Below are 20838 nucleotides of genomic sequence, written 5' to 3' on the forward strand. Positions count from 1 at the left end.
GAAGAAGTTGTCTTTGCTGATCATCATAGCTTATCTTTAATGGTAGGATAACCACTCGCTTCTGGTCTTTCTTTGTAATTATTACATTCGAAGTGGCACCACTCGCTATTGGGAAAGATACAATGAGATTAATTTATTTTAGCGGTCAAAGAATTAGACGTCTAGGAGTTTTTGGTTTGTCTGGATGCTGTATTGTCTCTAATAGGTCTTTAATTTTTGTTTGTGAAACTTTTTAGAGACTTTGATGCAAAAACGTTTATGTTACTAAACTATTTTGAAAGTTTCACCGTAACCTTGGCGTTTGGGTTATTTCTAGCTCCCTGTCACTTTGTTCATCTTCCACTAGTAGTGCTTCGATTTTGTTATGACAGTCAATGGCACTTAAATTCCTGCTAAAAAGACAACAATACACAGCGAGACAACCATCAACTCCTGAAATTGGTCGCACTCAGAAATAAATTAAATTCCTGTTAATCAGAGAACAGTACACTCAGACAACTATCAACTCCCGAAATTGTTGTATACACCTGCTCAACTATAGACTGCCTGTATCACGCAACAAAATGCAGCATAAAGCAGAAAACACCTTGTGCCTTTTTTTCCCTCTTGGTTATATCAATAGCGATGTCCCCTTTGAAAATCATCTTAGTCATTGTGTAGATTGCAGCATGACCCAGGCATTAGGAACAAACGTATAGACACCGCCGGATAACATGACGTGCACATATGTGTAACACTTGAACTGCTATTTAAGTTTCTGAATCCCCTTCCAAATTGCATGGACTGTATCAGTTGACCTCATCAACAAGAATGGTCGAGTCGTTCCCAACCCCAATTTCCATCAAAGATGCCATGTCGTCATCAAGTAATGTGGGTAAAGGGGTGCCCTGCGTGTTTCATAAAGATGTCATTAGCAAGCACAAAGAATCTAAAAGCAGAGCCTGGAATTTACATCTTCATTGACTCAAGAAAAAAACCACTCAGCAATATATGGAGATTGCTTCTGTAGTCTTATTTGAGCATTAGAGACTCGTGAACTTCATTGCAAAAGAGCTGTTGCCCTGGCCTGAATTCCCAGTCATAATGGTTACTCAACATTTGGATGACTATTGCATGTCATTGTATTTCAAGGTATATTTCATATGGGCAAGGAGGTAATCCCAAAATTCCCTAAAATATACTTTGTGCCAGATAGATTAAAAAAAAAAACTGTCTGAAAAGAACCAGCAGGGAATGTCAAAACAGGTTAGGCATGGTTCTCAAGACAAGCCTCAATAGAGCACAACTTTTACAACCAAGAGTAAAATTGGATAAGCAAAGGTGAAAAGAAAGGGAGAAAACATCATTAGCCTTATCCGACCACTAATAGGACAAATAATCAAAATGATAACTTTTGGACCATTGTACTAACCTCTTCTTGAAGAAACAGCTTTGGCTTTACAGATTTTAATTTGAAGAAACTCTCACAGAGGTTCTTCAATTTGCCAACCTAGATAAGCAACAATATTTAATATGGGTAACTTGGAAAAAGAATCTCAGAAAGGACATGATCACAGTAGCATATAAACATCACCGTTGTTGTAGAAGGCAACTTTTTTGTCAGAGGCTGCTTTTCACCAATTGAAGATCCCACACATTTCAGGGTGACGGCTGCAAAAAGCAGGCGTAAGTAGGGAGGACATACATGTCTTGCGTTGCTAGAGGAAACCTCAAAAGTTAAAAGAACCGTACAAATAAGTCCTGAAGACATTTTCTGGGGCCCGAATACTCCAATTGGTGCCTTTACATCCTCAATTCCATGAAATCTTTTAAGCTCAGCAAACCTGTAGCCATTACCAACCCCTTACAAATCAGGGCTGTAGCCATTGTCAAACTGCTAATTTTTGAGTACCACCTAACATAAATGAAATGCTAGAAAAGGAAATATTAAGTACAGAAGGATTACTAAACTGAAGAAATCTAGCCGTCTATGTGTCTTTCATAAAAATAAACGTGTCATTTTAACAATCAATAACAAGCTTTACATAGAAATTTAAGTGTTTCACTAGAGGGAAGATTACAAATCCATTTCACTACACCCCTGTTTTGTTCTTTACATTTTTTAAAGACAGAAAGAAAACATCAAGTGGACATGTTTATCATTTTATGCATTCAAAAAAATCTTGGAAAGGACTACAAGAATAACAAGGCATACCTGGGATGGAGATGCATGAGTTCTTCCACATTGTCATTGTACTTGGTCATAACTAAGCGAACATACCTGCAAAAGTATTTTGAGCAAAAAGAATATGCTTATCAATCTCAGTTTCCAAGACTAATCAAGATAGAGCAATCCGACAAACTAAATTTGTACAGCGATATCTACTAAATGAATTTTTTTTTTAAAAAAAAAAGGGATCAGATTTGAGGTCACAAGAATTTCTGTTTATATTATCAAATTGAAAATTTCTGCATTTTGTACCTCTTTGTCAAATGGGTTGTTGCACAATGTTACAATAGCAATCACCTGAACCTTTTTCAATGATTAAAACCAATATATTATCTACCTCTACAAGAACCATTCTGTTAAGGGGTCTGCTTAATAGAAATGTTTCTAACAAGAAGCCACCAGGCCTGTTGCCTAATCACTTAGCACTCGTTCAGTCTTCTTAAGAGGCCAAATCTCATATGAATGTCAACTTCCAGAAACTAGCAACATGTCCACAGATGAACAAGTCTCCATACAAAAGCATTCCTTTTCGTTATTTTCTTTCCACGTGATAGATGAAATGCTGTGAAGTAATGTTCACAGGACAGGTGCATCAAGCTTTCACCAATAACTACCAATAAGCAGCTTTTTTCTGTGACATAGGGCTGACAAGGGTCAACCAAAAGAATAGTAAGATGTCTTTTCAGAAACAGATGCAAGATTCTTTAGTGATTTCTGAATGTCGATCACCCCTAGGAAACACATGATACTAGTCTCGGCTAAAAGGAAGGAAGTATGGAGGTTGTTCCTCCAGGATGAGCAGTCAATGGGTGAACCTTAGCACTAATTTATTGACAATCAGCAAAGTGATAATTGGAGTGAAATTTGAAGACTAGAAAACTTCCCTTCTCAGTAGCCTAGTTGTAATTAAATAAGCAACAGAATGTGAAAACTCAGATGTGCACAGATCCCATGACAAACCACTAAGGCCAACACATATCAAAGTTGCAACTTCAGATGCCTAAAAGACATGGAAGCATTATTATTTCAGGTTACTGACATTGTTATACAGAACTTATAATAGCAAAGATATACCGAATCTCAGAATCCTTCCGTTCACGTGGACTAACCTGGATAAAGGAAGAAAGAGGTTCAGAATTTGATACTTGTAGACATCAACATATTCGAAACAGAACCATTTCTAGAATTTACCTCGCTTCCATTTAAAATTTTAACATTTGCCAAACGGGCAATCAAAACAAATCTTGGGACACCATCTTTCCCAGTATCTGATACTGGGTTCCCAGAAAGTCTTATATCCTGGATGAAAATGGAGAACAACCAGTTGACATACAACTTGCTTAAAAAAAAAAAGGAAACTTAAAGAAAGTCAAATAGATATTGCAAAATTGACCAAATTGGTACAATAAAAGTTGCATTTTGACAAGAAACTGTTGTTTGAGACACTTAACTAACAAGTGGCATGAAATTTGACAACAAACTCCACCAACCAAAGCCATTTTTTCCCCATTTAACTCATAGTCTTACTTAGTTCAGCCCTTCAACTAATGAAAGCAAAGCAACCTTCTTGTGCATATCTTAGTTGACACAAAAACCCACTCAGCAAATTCAAAGTGGCTTTCATTTTGATTTGTGAAACTTAATTCATCTTTACAGCTTTATCAAAAATGTCTGATGCAACAATCTTCAATCAGTTAAAGTACAGCAATTACTAACACAAACATTTCCCAACTTCAGCTGTTGGTTTTGGTTTTAAGGCCAAATCAAATAAGAGAACCCTTACAATCAAGCTTGGGAAAGAGTTCACTGAATCAACAGAAGGCAGATCTTTGATGTTGTTACCTCCTGAAAGATGCGAGATAGTAAGAGCAAGCAACCAAACAAAATTTCAGAGGAAGGAAAAAGTTGAGATATAGTTGTCTAGAAAGGGTTGAGTGCAGTTACACAATTACCTAGCAGAAGGCAGCGCAAACTCTGAAAAGGCTTAAAATTTCTCCCAAGTGATTCATTACCAGCTCCATCTGATGTACTATGTTCAGGGTACCATATTTGATTCAAACTATTTTTGTTTAACAGAAGCTGCTCCAAACTGAAATCAGGAGCCACAAGAGTAACATCTGATGATAGTACTTAGATTCAGTAACAAAACTGGAATAAGAAGACACTTTTATCTAATACCTTTTTATTTTTGAGAGCTTCACAATTTCGTTCCAATCAGCTAAACAATTTTCTTCCAAGTTAAGAAGACGCAGATAATCAAATCCTTCTACTCTCATGGAAGATGATAGCTGGACAAAAGACAAAACATAAATAATCCATAATAGTGGTTATACATGAAATTTAATAAATTGAATGCAATCTGGGATGGAGACCTCTTTTGAGATAACAAGTTTGACTACTAATGTCGAGAAAATTGGTTGTTGCTGGTCTTCCATTTCTAGATCATATACAAGGATAAGAGCCAACACTCTAAGAAATTGAGCCGAGTGATTACCATGGTAATTAACTGTTATTTATATTTTTATTCAGTGTCTTAACTCTGCCCAATGCAGCTGACTCATTGAATTACATAGATCACCAGGTTAGTTATCTCACACTTTTTGGCTGGTTCAAAATGCAAATGTTAGTGCAATGGTCCTTTTTTTATTCCTTTTTGGTCACCAGTGCATCTCACCTAATCAGATGTTTCAGGAATTTTGAGTGACAAACCAAAGGCAAAATATCATGGCAATGGGAAAACACTGACCGTAATTTCTTTTATATTGTTCCCTATCAGATGAAGCTCCTCTATGCGTGGAACTGAATCTTTAAGCATTTCAACCTGCCAAATGAGACCATATATTAGAAAAGGTATCATCACACGTCTAAAGAAAGGAAAAGCATCAACAACAAAAGAAACTTGAACAATCAAGAGGAGTCCACACCTGCTTCCAGTTTATGCCGATATGGTTCAAAACTAGAATCCTTATATTGTGTAGCTTGGGTATCTCAACTGTATCATGTAACATTGAATTGTAGGATAGATTGAGAACTTCAAGTGCAGGTAACTCTTTACATATGATGCCAACATCCTGCATGAAGATTTTCCTTAGACTGCAGTTACTAAGCTTCAAGAAGATTTCCCTATTTAAGGATAAGAAGCACATTATTTACAACGATTGCATATGATAACGATTGCATATGAAAGGGTTCAAGAATCTCAGGAAGTGCAAGGATGAGCTGATGTATGGTTGTATACTACTGGTAGGATCTGATCAAAGCGAAAGTTTCCTTAGAACACAAAACTCATAATTATTAAGAGTCATTATTTGGCCATAGGCATTTCTCTATTACAGATTAGTTTGAGTAGATATGTGTGCAACAATTCTGCAGAACAATATACAGAATAAAAGTGTTAAATGGATTATAATGGACATATGCAAAAGAGTGCAGAGACCATTCATATCAGGATTATTGGGTAAAGCATGCAATCAATATGAAAGGTAGCAGTAATCAATTATCAATATGACAAAAGCTCTAACAGGTCATCCTTTTTATCCCCCAATTTTTTGGATGTATATCTTTACCAGCAAATGGACATACTTTCCAATCAGAAAGCAGATTTCCACTCAAATCCAGCTGCTTCAAATCTGCAATGAATCCAATGTAAGATCTTCAATAGTCATAGGTCTCACAAAATAAAAGCCGGTTGGCAGGGTGGAAATGTTTTGCAGTAGAAACAGATATTGGTCATAAAATCAGAGAGGAAATAGAACAAGTAAAAGGATGGCAGAGAAACATCGAAATACTTGAAAGGCTTTGACTAGTGAAATTGAAAATTGTGAAACATACATATGTGGAACACTGTTAAGAGAAGTGGAATGTAGAATATACAAAATGACTGACCATAAGAGGCCAAACTCACTTGGTAGAGTATTACTGATTTGGCTTGAAGGTCCAGGAGAGCTAACCCCCAGAAAAGAGAGTGACACGCCCGTCAACTCTTCAAATCTACTCAGCTTGTTTTGAATTTTTTCTTTGCCAAGAAGCTCAATTGATACCCGTTTATTCGTTGAAGAAAGCACATACATCTCATCTGGAATATATACCACAGAATTACACTTAAAACCTATATATTGCAGTTGTCATCTTAACAAACATGAAACGGATGAAAAGAAAACTGACAAAACGAAAGAATACTACATTATCGTGAATATACATAGGAAAATAGTGACAAAAACAATAGAGGTATAATCACAGTAGCAGCATAAATATTAAAAACTCTACATTGCATTTCACATTTCAAGGAAACATGAAATACTCATTATCCCTTGAACCGCCATTTTCACCAAAACAAAACAAAGAACTGAAAATGCTTTAGACAAGGACTAAAGATACAGCCATTGAAGCAGAGAATACAGCACTATCTCTAAGCAACAACAAGAACTCCACAGCCCATTTCACGTTTTCAAAAAGCACCAAAAACCCTTCACGTTTCACCAACAAAGAAAAAAGAAAGAAAAAGAAAACAGAAACAAAGACCTTTAAAGCACACAGTACAACACCCGATTTAACTTTTGGATATGCCTATTACCTTCTTCTTCTTTAGTGGAAGTACCACGATAGCGAACTTGAAGGGCCTCCAGCAGCGTGATCCCGGAGCTCAAGTTATGCGGGCGGACTAAAGATGCTGTCTTGAGTCCTCTGGCTTGGAAATACTGGACGCCATTGTGGGAACCGTCGTGCTTGCCTTGGCCGCCGTCGTCCCAGTCGACTCCGACCCATGTCCCCGAATAGCCTTCCACGGATCCCACGTACTTGACCGTTCCGATTCGCCTGGTGTCGCCGGCGGAGTGAACTCTCTGCCCGCTTTTGAATGGGGATGCGGAGTCTGTTGCTCCGGGTCCGGATTCTTCCCGGGTTGGTTGAGGTGGCAAATCGGAGCTCTTCGTCGTCTGCATTGTGGTGGAAGCTAAATGACAGCTGATTAGCTGAGTCGCTCCCAATTCAGTCAGAGTCTAAAAATCTGATAAGTCGATTTTGGACTGGAGTCCTAAAACTGCACGGGTGTATTGATTTCGAAAGTTAGAGGGGGGAAATCTAAATTTTTAGTATTATTAATTTATGGGGGTGTAAAATGTATTCTTGGGGAGAAGAAGAAAAGCAAAAGAAAGAAAAGAAGGGCAAAATAGCATAAATGATTACTAAATTAATTAAAGTAATCCATTTTGATTGTTGAATTTTTGAGGAAATGTCACAAATTATCACTCAACTATTTAACAAATGTCACGAATTTTGTGACAAAAAACATAACAAAAAATATACTTTAAAAATAGGTAATTCCAAACAGTTTAGCAACTAGTTTTGCTCTTTACTTTAAAAAAGATTGGTTATTCAACTAATACAAATGTACTTGACCAAATAATAATAATAATAATAATAATAATAATAATAGTTTTGGAGAGGAAAATTTCATATATCTTTTAATTACGTGCGTGACAAAAAACATAAAGAATTTTACTAGTTGAATGATAAAATTCTTAGTTGAATGATTATTTTTACACAAAAAATATGTTTACTATTAACCAAAATAGGAGAATTTAAAATAGTTTGATGATCATTTGTACTAGGGGTGAGCAAATTCAGTTCTTACCGAATTCATGACCGATTTTAAATTTAATTCGGTAATTTGAAATCGGGTATTTGATAATTTGGTACAAATTCGGTACGTACCAAATTCACCGAATTCTAAAAATAGGTAATGAGATTATGAATTAGGTAATAACCGATTTCGCATTCAAATTCGATAATTAAAATCGGGTACCACATTACCGCATTCGAATTACCAAATTGGTATATAAAATTATATAATATATAGATAAATGTTATTTAGTATTAGTATATACTACTAATACTTTATTATATTATATAGGTAAATGCTATTAATAATAATTAGTATATGGTATTATCAATTTATCATCATATCATGTACTTATAATAATAATAATATATAATAATGTACAATATATTATTTTAGTATTTGTTAATTGTTATATACTTATATGACTATAATAATACAAATATATAGTAATACATAACAATATAAGATAACTATAATACTTATTATTTTATACATGAGTAATATGACTAGAATTAGATAATAATTAACACATATATGTATAATACTAAATATTAAACAATAAACATAATTAGTAATTAAATTTAGATATTGGTAATTTGATACATCATTCATGTTTGAATTATTGAATATTTGAATGCGTAATCTCTAACTTGCAAGTATTAGTGTACTCTACATATTTAACATAAAAATTCATATTATCTATTCACTAATCTTAATTCTTAAGACTTTAAGTATAGATAAGACAACTAAATAGTTAGCAGTGCATGTGAATGCTTATGAATTGCAAATCAATGTACTAATGTATTGACTTTCACAATAATATATGTAAGTAAATAAGTTTTATTTTGATTTGAAATAAATTATAAGTTTGTAAGTAATGTAACTTATCACTACTCATTGTAATTTGTAAGTTTGTAACTACTATTACTTATTATTAATCATTGTAAATTATAAATTCATAAATTATCACTAATCATTATACAGTCTAAGGTTTATTCTAGTTTAAATTAATCACTTTTTATGTGTTCCTTAAATCATAGACTAATGATTTTAGGCATAAGTTATCAAATAAGTTAAAATTCATATTATCTATTTACTAATCTTAAGGTTTTAAGTATAGACAAGACAACTAAGCAGTGTAAGACTGTAAGTGAATGTATGTGAATTGCAAATCAATGTATTAGTATATTGACTTTCACAATAACATGTGTAAGTAAATAAGTTTTTATTTTGATTTGAAATAAATTATAAATTTGTAACTAATATAACTTATCACTAATCATTGTAATTTGTAAGTTTGTAACTAATATTACTTATTATTAATCAGTGTAAATTATAAATTCATTGTAACTACTAACTAATATTGCTTATTATTAATCATTGTAAATTATAAATTCATAAATTATCACCAATCATTGTATAGTCTAAGGTTTATTCTAATTTAAATTAATCACTTTTTATGTGTTTCTTAAATCATAGACTAAGGATTCTAGGTATAAGTGACCCAATAAATGCCAATTAAACCACAAAATGATTATAACATAAGTAATGTGTTCAATTATGAATAAATTTGGGATCAAATCAGTAATAATTTATAAATCATTGAGGAGCATAATGAATGTATTATAATTTAGGAGCCCCAATTTATAAATTAAAAATTATACAATCACTTCGGATGAATTTGGGAAAAGTCAGATTTCAGCTGATAATTTGAACAATCACTGCCTAGTGCGGTAGTGCCTTCACTTAGGGCTTTCACAGCTTCACTCCCAAGTCCCAATTCCCAAATCGAAGCTGCTCTCCGCCGCACTCTACGTCTCTCCTGTCTCCATCTCAGTCCTCATTCGACCGAATTTCTCACTTCACCAGTTCATCCCTGCCGTGCTGGTTCATCGCTGCTGAGTGCCAAAGCCGAAGCACCAATCACTGCTCATCTCTGGCTCGCTTAGGTAAGTGCTCATCTCTGGCAGTAAAATGGCCAAGATCGACTTGGAAATTTGTTATCCTGAATTGATAAGGGGACGAAATCTGAGCTTCCAATTGCAAACTTCAATCACTCTTTAAAGATAATGGAAGTCTGGAACTAAATTATGTTGCAGTCAGTTTTCAGATTTTGACTGAGTTTCTGTTATCTAAGCCATAATAGCCATTTGTAATTTGAATTTTCAAGACAATTTGCCATTATGTATTCTTTTCAATTTGAATGATTTCTGATTTCTGGTTTCTGCATTCAGTTCATTGTGACTTGTGAAATGTGAACTTGAAAAGTGTGTGTTAGTGTTACTTTGAATAACTTGTAGTTGTATTGTATATTGGCAGTTGGTACTTGGTACTCCAGATTTGTATTTGCTGGATTTTGGCATTTGTAATGTGTGTGTAATAATTTGGATGTTGATTTCCTTTGAATTGGTGTTGTAGGCTTGTAGCCTGTAAGTTTGCAATTAGAATTAGTTTGCAATTAGCCTCATAGCCTGTAAGTTGTACGGAAGCAGCGTTGCAAACTTAAGCTGATAACAGGGTATTATTATCTTTTTTTTAAATAGATGAATTCGGTTTAACCGAATTCATTATCGTTTTCGAATTTGAAATCGGTTGCGGAATGAATTCGGTTATGCTCAATTCGGAATTGAAAACGGTTTAAATTTTTACAGGTAGAATAACCGAATTCATCGAATTCAGTGCACCGAATTACCGAATTTGCACCGAATGTACACCCCTAATTTGTACTAATATGTACTCAAACAAAAGAGAAAACAAAAAAAAGAAATGCGAAAAGGACAAGGCCAGAAATTGTTGGCAGGGGAAGAGTCGCTGACTCCCTGAAGATTGGAGAGAAAAGGGGAAAAAGAAAATTAAAGAGCATCATTTTTCGAGCTCGTCGTTGGTGTTCTCTTGGCTTCACTCCTCTGCCCACATCTTTCTTCTCAAAAACCCAACAAAATCCGTAAGTGATTCATGAATGCCCATTAGTTAATCAATTAATCTTATCTTTTTTGCTTGTTCTGTGCTTTATTCTGATCTTCCTTTCCGAAGGAAAGAAAGGAAAAAAATCGTTGCACTTTGCTTCTAATGTACTTATAATTTGTATACGTTGTGTGCTTATTTGTTTGCCTAATCTAAAGGTTGGATTTTCAGCATGATTTGTGTTGATTTTTGGGAAGGGCTTGTGTGTTTGAATTGGGTTTATGATGTTGAATAAAGTAAAGGGTTCCAACTCACTCAGAGAAGAATGAGAAAATGGAAAACCTGCAAGTTTCTCAGATTAGGAAATAGAAACAAGGGGTTGTATGTTCCAAAGAATTCAACTTCTTTTCGTTGCTTTCAGTTTTGAATGCTCTCAGAGTAAGATATTGCAACACATTGTTTGGAATTGGCTAAAAAGATTTGCCCTCTGAATTAACTGGATAGGTATCTGGCAATGTCCAATATTTTCGAGAAAGTTGTAACCAGAAAGCTTGAGCTTCTGGGGAGTGAAAGAATGTGATCTGACTGACTTAAAGCTGCTAGTGATATTACCTACATTCCAAGTGTTTGGATTTTTTCTTTCTTGAGCCTGCAAGAGGAAATTTTTGATCAATCTCAAAGTTTTCTCAAATTTTGGTCGTTTCAATTAGAAATACTCCGTCAAATCTCAATTTGGTTGACCATAACAGATAAACAATGAAATTGTCAAGATGGTCGCTTACAAAATATTGCAAAGTAAGGAAGTGATATAAACAAGAGATAGATCATTTGTTAGACTGCATTAGGCCGTACTGATGTGAGAAATGGTATAGAAAAGAAAGAAAAACATTTTTCGAGATCTATTACTATATTTTCCCCTCATCCATGTATGTTTATGTTTTTCTGTAATTAATAAATTGAAATTCTTTTGTCTATTTGTCTCTCTTTCTCTAGACACGCACACGCTTCACATATTTTTTATATTGGTTTGGCAGGGAATTTTAATTTGACAAAATTGTGCAGAATGGCGTCGACAATGAAAAATCTGAAAATAAAGACTTCAACATGCAAGCGCATAGTCAAAGAGCTCCATTCCTATGAGAAAGAGGTCGAGAGAGAGGCTGCCAAGGTTGCAGACATGAAGGACAAAGGAGCTGATCCATATGATATCAAACAGCAGGTCCTGCATTAGTTCTAATCATATAGTGGTTTCTTACAGCACATGTCATGTCAATTTAGAGAAGGTGGTATCAGACTTAGCAGAGTGCCTTTTAGTCATTATGTAAAAACAAATAATCTTTATTGTTTATCACAAAGTTGAGGAAAGAAAAAGGAAGATAAGGGATGACATGCCATATGTTGTCGTCGAGTATTACTCATAACAAGCTTAATCTCCCATAAGGAAAGTTAAACAGAACAAAAATGGAGATCCTTACATCAAAAGAGAAATGCCTTGAAGAGTGATGAAAGATGATAGGTTGCCAGATAGTCATTCGATCCAAAATTCACTTGAATAAGCTAATGACATAATAGTTTTGAGAGTTAACATGTTCGGGAATTTTTGTCTACCTAATACGGGCCAAAATCATGTCTTCCTTTTATGGAAGGCAGTGGGAAACTTCAAATTAGGTTTAGAAACCATTCCTTCTTTTGAGACTTTTGTTGCTGCATCATTTACTGCAATCCTCTTGAATAAAGTGTTAGATCAATGATTTCAAGTTTGGTCCTAAAAGTAGTCATTGAGGAACTATTTTACTCTGTCCTGCACATTTTTTTGTATCTGTAGTCTGGAGGGGATGCACGTGAATGCTGTTTAGTTTTTCCTTCTTACTTGCTCCTATGCAGTTAGTTTACTTTCTGGATCACTGCCTTTGACTATAAATCTTTAGCCTTTTGGTTGGACCAGATAATCAGGAAAATTCACAATTCTGCCCTCTTGCAGGTGAACCTCAACAATAAGTGGTGATCTAGATTTTTTTTAATAGTAAAAGTACTAAAGCTGTCTGGTTTGGGAACTGACCCAATTTTTGGTTATTGTAGCCTGATAATACCAATCAAGGCTTTTCTAGGAGCTATTCAAGATCCTACCCATTATTAAAGACTCTAGTCATAAAATACTCTAGTCATAAAAGGCCCCCACTTCCCTCCTTTCTGTAATGCAATGATGGTTTGTTCCAATTTGCAAATGTTAAAGCCAGTTATGACTGTTAAGAAGGAAAATGAGGGACAAATATTATTTCAGTCTTTCTTCACAAAGTCAAGTTAGCAATTGGAAGCACTACTTGTATTGCAATTGAGGAAAAAATCATTGTGTATGCAAGTGTTTTTTGAGTATATTAGTTCAAACTCTAACTTTATACCCTTAATTTGTTCTTTGCATTGAGGATGGGTGTGTACGTCGTTTGATGCATGGCATAGTTGTAAGCTTTTTTAGCTGGATATATCTATTATGCAGAGTGGGTCTTTAAATTGTTCTGGTGACTTGACTCTTAAGGGTGGCCTGACTGCTTGAAGCTTGCTTTTGATCAGTGAGACAGTTTTTACATGACAGTTAACAGATAGAAGCTGCGAAACTTGCTGTTTGAATTTTTCTCTAATATTTCTTTCTTTTGTAGTAGAGTATCCTATTATAACGTTCTTGCAATTGATGAATTATGCAGGAAAATGTGCTTGCTGAATCTAGGATGATGATTCCTGATTGCCACAAGCGTCTAGAAGCTGCCTTGGCTGACCTGAAAAATATTCTGGTAGGTTATATGTTGATGTTTAGTGTAACAGCAATTTATTTGAATTAGCTGTAATAATAAGCTGAAGTGCCTAAATGAAGATAACTTCTGCAATTGGGAATATGAAACTGTAAATTTTCTGTAATTCACTTGCTCCTATGTTGTTGGTGGGATTTGAGTAGAGTAAGATACTAATTTATTTTGGAGATATATGCTTCTTGTCACATGATTTCTTGATTGAGGTGCTATATTGGAGTGAAATTTATCTTTGCGTCCTGCTTTTGATGGATATTCACTGTTTGTAGCTTGAAAAGTGTTAACTTTGGATTTTGTATGACGCATATTTTTAATGTCGTATTACATAGGATGAATATCCCATCCTGCCAAAAGAATGATGAAACGTTCTAACTAGTTGTTGCAGGAAACTAGGACTTGATTGCATTTTCAGTGCATTTCAACTTGGGCTTTTGCGCTGCATCTAAGTTGGTCATTTCACCTTTTCCTGATATCATTTACGTTCTTCAAGACTGGAGATGTGATGGTGCTGATTTGCTGTTTTCCAAACATAATTTGATGGAATCTTTTGTTGAATTTTAGTTGATTCACTCAGACATAGCTAGTTGTTTCTAGTGCTAGAGGGATATCACTTGTCTGGTTCTGGTTTGTACTAGATTACTAGTTCTGCTTCTGTGATTGCTGTAGTGTTTCATTGGAATCAATTTGATAATTCAACTATTTGGAGTATATGAGGAATTCTGCTTGCTGACTGCTAGTCACACAATCTTGTTTCAGCTTGAGTTGGAAGAGTCAAACAAAAAACATGGAGCAGAAGTTGAAGAAGCAGAAAAAGTGATAGCAGAGGTTGAACAGTTGTTTCAAGCAGGCAACTAGTGTCTAGGCTTTTCCTGAAACTGTTTTGGGTCAGTTAAGTCTTACTTGAATTTGTATGAATACGGAATACCTATCCACACTTGCAGCTAATATCTGATCCAGCTCTATTGGGATATCAAGTTTCCCTTCTTGTGTTTGGGATAAATGATTATCTGTTCATCATTTAGTAAAATATTTTTGTATTTAATTTTACTTTCTGTTTTTCAGCGAAGGTTTTCTTTGTATGCTCAGGATCTGTTAATTGGTCTGTGAATCAGACCTCAGCTTGCATCTTTTGGAATTATTGATTAGCTGCAAGTTGTATGTAATGATTAGTCTTTGAAAGGTGAAACCATTGATGCAACTTGAGAGTTCAGGATAATTTGTCAATGGGATCATGTTATCTGGAGGGACTAATGAGCCTGATCGAGACTCTTAATTTACATTGAGATTTGAAAACACTTCCAACTAGGTACTTATGCCCATGGCTGGAATTTCCACTCTACCTCTTTTGCTAGCATCTAGCATGTTTTATTTTTAACATCAAAATCATGACCTAAACGGATGCTAGAAAAAACAGTTTACACATATTGTGGTTCTAACTAGCATTAGAAGCTATAAGTTGGGACCTTGAATGGCTTCTTTCAGTAGTTTCTTACCGATGAATATGATTTCTTAGAAGCTTAAAAAAATCAAATTTTGTTACTATTGTTTTTGGCCCATCAGCCTGTTTGCTCCTCTTTCTTACTCACATTATTTTGAATGTCATAAACTGATGTTTGTTTCGGTTCTGTGATTCATTATATTTGCCATTGTCGTTTGTGTGGAATTAACTGATCACAGTTTCATTGGCGTTGAGCATTGTTCTTATTGTACTATTACTGCCAAAAGCATCATTAGAGCTACTTGGAAATGTATTCTTGAAATAGCACAATTCCCCATGACTAGAAGAGCTAGCTGAAACCAAACTTCTCCGATTTTGACAATCCCTTGGACAATCTGAGATTTGAATAACGAAAGTGACCTGATCGTATTCACTTAAAGAACCAAAGTTTTGATCATGTAAATAAATCAGCCACAATTGGGGTATCCACAATCTTTTTTTTTTTTTTTTTTTAAACTTTCTTTTAAATGCAAGTAAAAGGTCTCGAACTTGGGATCTCTCATTTATACGGTTACACTCCTTCTTCCGTACCACCCAACAGTTAATGGCGCACACACACACACACACATATATACACACACACACACAAAATATGCTTCATGGTCTTGTATTTTAGATATTGTGATATAAGAAATGTGGTGACATATATACTTTTTAGATGAAAGACACTACAAATTTACTTATATAGTATTATACCACAAGCTATACACAGATTATTTCTTTAATCCTCGTTTCTAGGGATGTACATGCTTGATAAAGAAATGGTCTTTCTCTGAAAAGCATTGTCCAAAGGTGAGGGCCATGACACAGAATAATAGAAATTTGAAGGGTGGGTGAGACAGACTGAGAGATTTCAAGAATCTTAATCAATGTTAGTGATAAGGATTGGGGAATTCGAGGAGTTAATTAATTGCTTATCCACAAACAATTCGATGAGGGTTGTCAATTATTCAACGTCCAAAATTGGATTACACTTAATGATTGAACCAATTTTGGACTCTAGAAGGCGACATTGCACATAAACAATTCAAAGGCCATTTCGTGGATCATGTGAGCTGAAATCAGGACTGATGATGCTTCTCAACCCTTCAAGAAAGGCACAAATATACACTTTGAAGTTAATAAAGTAGTTAGTTACTTTTAGAGGCAACTCAAAAGTATTGTATTCCAGCTTTACTGCTTTAGGGTTGAGGAACAAAAACCCAATCTGGAGACACTATTAAAAATGCTGTCTCCTAATAATATGTTGAAATTTGACTTTTTGGGTGCCTAAATTGACAACTTTCTTGCCTTTCTTTTATCTTTCTAGTGCATTAAGTTTAGGTCAAATTGCACCCTCATTTCCAGTTGTAAGAAACTATACCCTCATTTTTTGAAGTTGATCATCAAAGAGGCATGTTAGATTGGATACCTGAACATGGAATGTTCCATATGAACTTGAGAGACTCTGGCATTTTCTCACCTATACACAACAAAATAAATTAAATGCTAAAGAACAGTTGTCATACTAGAAAAACAAGAACATGCCCTGCAATATTTTGTAAGTCACCATTTGGTATATTGCAGACCGTAATTTATCCCAGACAATTAGACAGTCATATCAATCAGCTAGGCTCTTGACATTTCAACAGCCAAACAAGATGGAAAATTATTCTTTTTTTTTTTTAAATTTAATTTGGGTTTTCGTTTCTTTTTTCTTTTTTTTAAGGGCTAACCCCGTACATAGGGGAGGGAGCCACTTTTGGAATTTTATTAATAAGCTAGAAAAAAAGAAAAGGGAGGGAGACATAAACCTGAACTCCATAATTACATGAATTTTTGAAAAAAGTCGCGAAATTAAGAGTCCTACTCCTTTTTATAAGTGATTTGAAAATACCTAAGGCTATCCTCGTCCAAAAGAAGGAAATCCTAAATTATCAATTTATTTTTAGATTGATTATGATAAAGTAGGATATAGATAAAATAGCGACGAATGCCAAAAAAAAAAAACAAAAAAAATCCCCGTGAACCATCCTTGGCAAAGCTGAAAAACGATCATAAACCTTGTTACTAGCTTCAAATACCCCAATATTAGCCAGCCTATCCGCAAGTTTTTTAGCCTCCCAAAGGCAATGGGAAATCTGGAAAAAGTGTTGCTTAAATTGAATCAATTGATCAAAACCCTCTGAACATTCCATGGAACATTGACACGGCCGCCCTCAATCATATCCACCAGCACCGTTGAATCTGATTCAATATGTAAGGCCAAAAAACCTTTTTGAAAGGTTGGTTTTTCTTTTCTTGTTGACAATTTGATCAAGTTGGTAATTAGCTTAATTAGGTACTTGTTAGTGGACGTGCATGCTTCACACCGAGTTGAACATTGAAAAGATGCAGAAACAACCTTGACTCTGGATCTCCATAATCAACCTACATATCTTTAGCTCCGTCTAATTATCTACACCTCAGATATAAACTGGATTCTTTAAACATGTTCTTTAGGTTGATGCCTTTCACTTTGCCTCCAATTGAAAGTAACCATAGTTTTGTTGAAGTCACGATATTTGGCTCTGCTTCATTGGATGGTTGTTTTCAGAAAAACTTGGAAGATAATCCAGGCTACTCTGCTGATTAATAAAAGCTTAAGATTAAAAGATAATGAGGTCTTACCAGGCATTGTGCAGAAGCTCAACTCGTGTTGATTATATGTGTCATATGCTGCTATCACATTTACTTTCCTATTTTAATTTTTTTTTCACAGAGATGCCTCGTCATATATTATTGTGGTTTAGTCGAATCTTTTCCATTAACCTACATTTTAGAACTAGAAAAACATGTTTCTGTGCGGCAGATATTGTTCAATCGCATAGTCTAGCCTCAGAATTAATTTGAGCACTGAACCTTGAGAAAATACACCACAACCAAGTCCTTGACTCTTCTTAACCATTAGGTTTAAGTCAGAGGGAGAAGAGATTCGCTTGCATTAATAAGTCTTGTAGATTCTAAAGTGCTCATTGCTTTTTTTTTTTTATCTAGACAGGTGGCACCTGCCCATCTGTGGACTTTTTTGATTTGTATAGAGTAACGGACTAATTCAACTTTACACTTCCTAATCTATACCCCATTCTCGTTTTACACTTGAAATTTCAATTTCGAACATGCTCCGCTCCCTAGCCTCTCATATTTGTCCTACATAACTTCAATCTATAACATCATTGACAAAATTAAAAGCATAGAGGACCGTACAAATCAACGAAATCGTATCATTTTGTTTCAATCATGAATCTGCGGACCCTTTGCTTTTTTGATGACTTTTAGCACACAGCCCTTAAATTGAGCAATTCTTGATTCTACCAGTTTTGCCAACAGTGTTATCGGTTGGACTTAAGTGAGACAAATGTGAAAGACTAGAGTGTAAAGTGTCTAAAATTAAAATTTAAGATGCACAATGAGATTAAGGCCCTGTTTGAAACCCTATTCAACATTTAAATTTAATAGATTCAGATTTTAATATGTTTAGACGCGTTTGATATCTAAAAATTGAACATCTGAATTAATTAAGTTGTACTGAATTTTCTAGGCAAAATTTGCTCTCAAAATTAATTGATAAGCTATTCACTTATCACTGAATGTGATATACACTCAAATGTATTAGATTTACTACTTAACAATTCAATAACTTAATGAATTGAAACTTTATATTTCAGATTTTAATTTTCAAACTTCGCTTTTATCAAATGCAACCTAAGTCACAAAGTGGAGTTAGTCCTAATGTAGTTGCAGTTTGGTCAAATGTATACTGTTAAAAGGAGAGTTAGGAGAAACTGCTCTAGAATAGATAGCCAAGGATACCATTCACAGCTTCACACCACATGGAGTTAATGTATATTATTGATTCACTTCGTGGTCTATGTATTGTATCTCATTCACTCAATCAATGTTTGGCATATCAATTATAAGCTCATATGTAATGATCGATGTGATATGGGAAAAAATAAAAATTTCTCAACCAATTAAGATAGTAATATGTTTGACGTAGTAGTTTTTTAACATTTTAGATTCTCGAGAAGGTAGTACTATATTTGCATGAATGATAAATGGAGAGATAAACCCAATATATTAACGTGTAAGCAAAGAAAATGGAGATGTTATATGTTTTATTGCACTAATTAATGAGGTCCTGCAACCGAATTGACTAACGTTGCTTTATATACATGGTCGCAACATTTATTAACTCAGAAAACCTTTAAAAAAAAAGTTTAAACAGATTAGATGCACATTTAGCGAGGGCATGGGAGAGACAAAGAAAGATACACAGGATCTGAACATATATTTTTTTTTAAAAAAATCTTAATATATATTTGTGAATAACTTACTTATCTATGAAGAATTTGACAAGTTTGAGAACTAGAAACACCCTACGATACAATGCTGGTCTGAAATGTTGACAGCCGCATCATGAATCCGGTGAAGCTAGCTGCCAGCAAATTTTTTTTTCCCTCAAACCCTTCTAGAAAGCACAAGAAGACGACATGGTATAAAGCCATTCATGATTCTCACCGGCCAGTGCCCCATTCTATAACATTACTTTCCAGCTTCAGCTTTGACGTTGAGTAACAAAACTTGAGCACTAATCTAATCACTGTCGTAGACTAAAATGTTATCCTCTACACACACCTTATCATTTGGCCACATCATTCATACATAGAAGATCAATGCAAAAGTTGACGTAGTAATCAATGGATGTTCGCTCAATTGGGATGAACAAACTACATCTTTTTTTTAAAAAAAAAAAGATTATATATTCGAATCTTACTGCTAATGCCAGGACTGTAGTGTGATGATGGCTGGAGATGAAACCACTTGAATTTTTTATAAACAAAAAAATATGACATAGTGATTAGGCGATCGTATTAGTTGCAAAACCCCATCAAAGTTGGTTTCCTTTTTCGGCTACTTAAATTATTTGATCATGTTGACTATTGATAGCAGGCATGTTTGCAATTAAGATCCCTCAACAAGGATTACATAATGATGATGAAATTAAGACCCTCATGATGTTGCTTCTTGTCAAAAGCTACAGCTACACAAGAGAATTAAGTGCACGAGCTAGTACAGTTGGCATGGTAGCTGCGCGCACAGCAGTGCTTTTTTGGATTGTCTAAAGGGTCACCACTTGGTAGATTTTCCTCTGCAAGATGGAGGCCAGTAACTGAAGATTGAACAGATTTAGGAAAAGCGTTGAAACAAGGTTACCAAGATTTGAGGAAAAAAAAAAAAAACCAACCAGGTCGAGTAAACACACAAAAATGCAGTATAATTGTTTATCCAACACAGTTGGGCATGGTTTTAGTAATCAGGACCCAGACAGTTCAACAGATTAGGATTAATTTAGTGTTATCCATGTTGCGGGGAATCTTCTCTGTTGACAAATTGATCAAGTTGTAAACTAAGTCAGGTAATTTAGGCTTCTTAATTTATGTTGTATATTGAAAAGAAGTAGAACCATTCTTGACTTTAGATCTCCATCTTCAATCCTTGTGTTTCTGGCTCCTATCATGATCTATATCTCAATTAAGCTGGATTCATTATAGTCGAAGGCGTAGTTGAAAAATTAGTTTTGTAAGAAGGTACCTTCTGTTGACCATTATAGTGTGCCTCTCCCACTATTTAAGCATAACTACAGTAGAACCAGAAACATTGGAATTGTTTTCAGCAACAATGCTTTTTTTTTTTTTGTTTTCCCCAGATGATAATGAGGATCAATTCCACAAAAGAGAATTTCGGAACCCTAAATTACCTAACCTAGCTTACTCAACTGTAGGTT

At 34.7% G+C, this 20838-nt stretch overlaps 2 protein-coding genes across 6 annotated transcripts; one reads left to right on the forward strand and one right to left on the reverse strand.

Annotated features, from left to right (window-relative positions):
* Positions 1–427: 427 nt before the first annotated feature.
* Positions 428–7267, reverse strand: LOC113714731 (tubulin-folding cofactor E-like). Of its 2 annotated transcripts, XM_027238765.2 has the most exons (15): positions 6783–7257; positions 6114–6284; positions 5792–5838; positions 5134–5280; positions 4956–5030; positions 4388–4497; positions 4162–4298; positions 3993–4054; positions 3401–3508; positions 3284–3318; positions 2195–2260; positions 1732–1823; positions 1574–1650; positions 1412–1489; positions 428–887 (listed from the first exon to the last, which is right to left on the reverse strand). In XM_027238765.2, exons 1-15 carry the CDS (start codon positions 7147–7149, stop codon positions 789–791), a joined length of 1671 nt encoding a protein of 556 aa, XP_027094566.1. In that variant the 5' UTR covers positions 7150–7257; the 3' UTR covers positions 428–788. The 2 variants fall into 2 exon arrangements, with proteins under 2 accessions (XP_027094566.1, XP_027094567.1); XM_027238766.2 differs by lacking the exons at positions 428–887; positions 1412–1489; positions 1574–1650 and having other exon boundaries at positions 1732–1856; positions 6783–7267.
* A 2221-nt stretch (positions 7268–9488) lies between these two features.
* On the forward strand, positions 9489–14581 carry LOC113714732 (tubulin-folding cofactor A). 4 transcript variants are annotated; one of them, XM_027238767.2, is made up of 5 exons: positions 9537–9778; positions 10481–10773; positions 11768–11952; positions 13433–13519; positions 14291–14581. In XM_027238767.2, exons 3-5 carry the CDS (start codon positions 11797–11799, stop codon positions 14387–14389), a joined length of 342 nt encoding a protein of 113 aa, XP_027094568.2. In that variant the 5' UTR covers positions 9537–9778; positions 10481–10773; positions 11768–11796; the 3' UTR covers positions 14390–14581. The 4 variants fall into 4 exon arrangements, with proteins under 4 accessions (XP_027094570.2, XP_027094571.2, XP_027094568.2 ...); XM_027238768.2 differs by having other exon boundaries at positions 9578–9778; positions 11796–11952; XM_027238769.2 differs by lacking the exon at positions 10481–10773 and having other exon boundaries at positions 9489–9778.
* Positions 14582–20838: the final 6257 nt, after the last annotated feature.

Source organism: Coffea arabica, chromosome 10c (assembly GCF_036785885.1).
Source record: "Coffea arabica cultivar ET-39 chromosome 10c, Coffea Arabica ET-39 HiFi, whole genome shotgun sequence".
Lineage (NCBI taxonomy): Eukaryota > Viridiplantae > Streptophyta > Magnoliopsida > Gentianales > Rubiaceae > Coffea > Coffea arabica.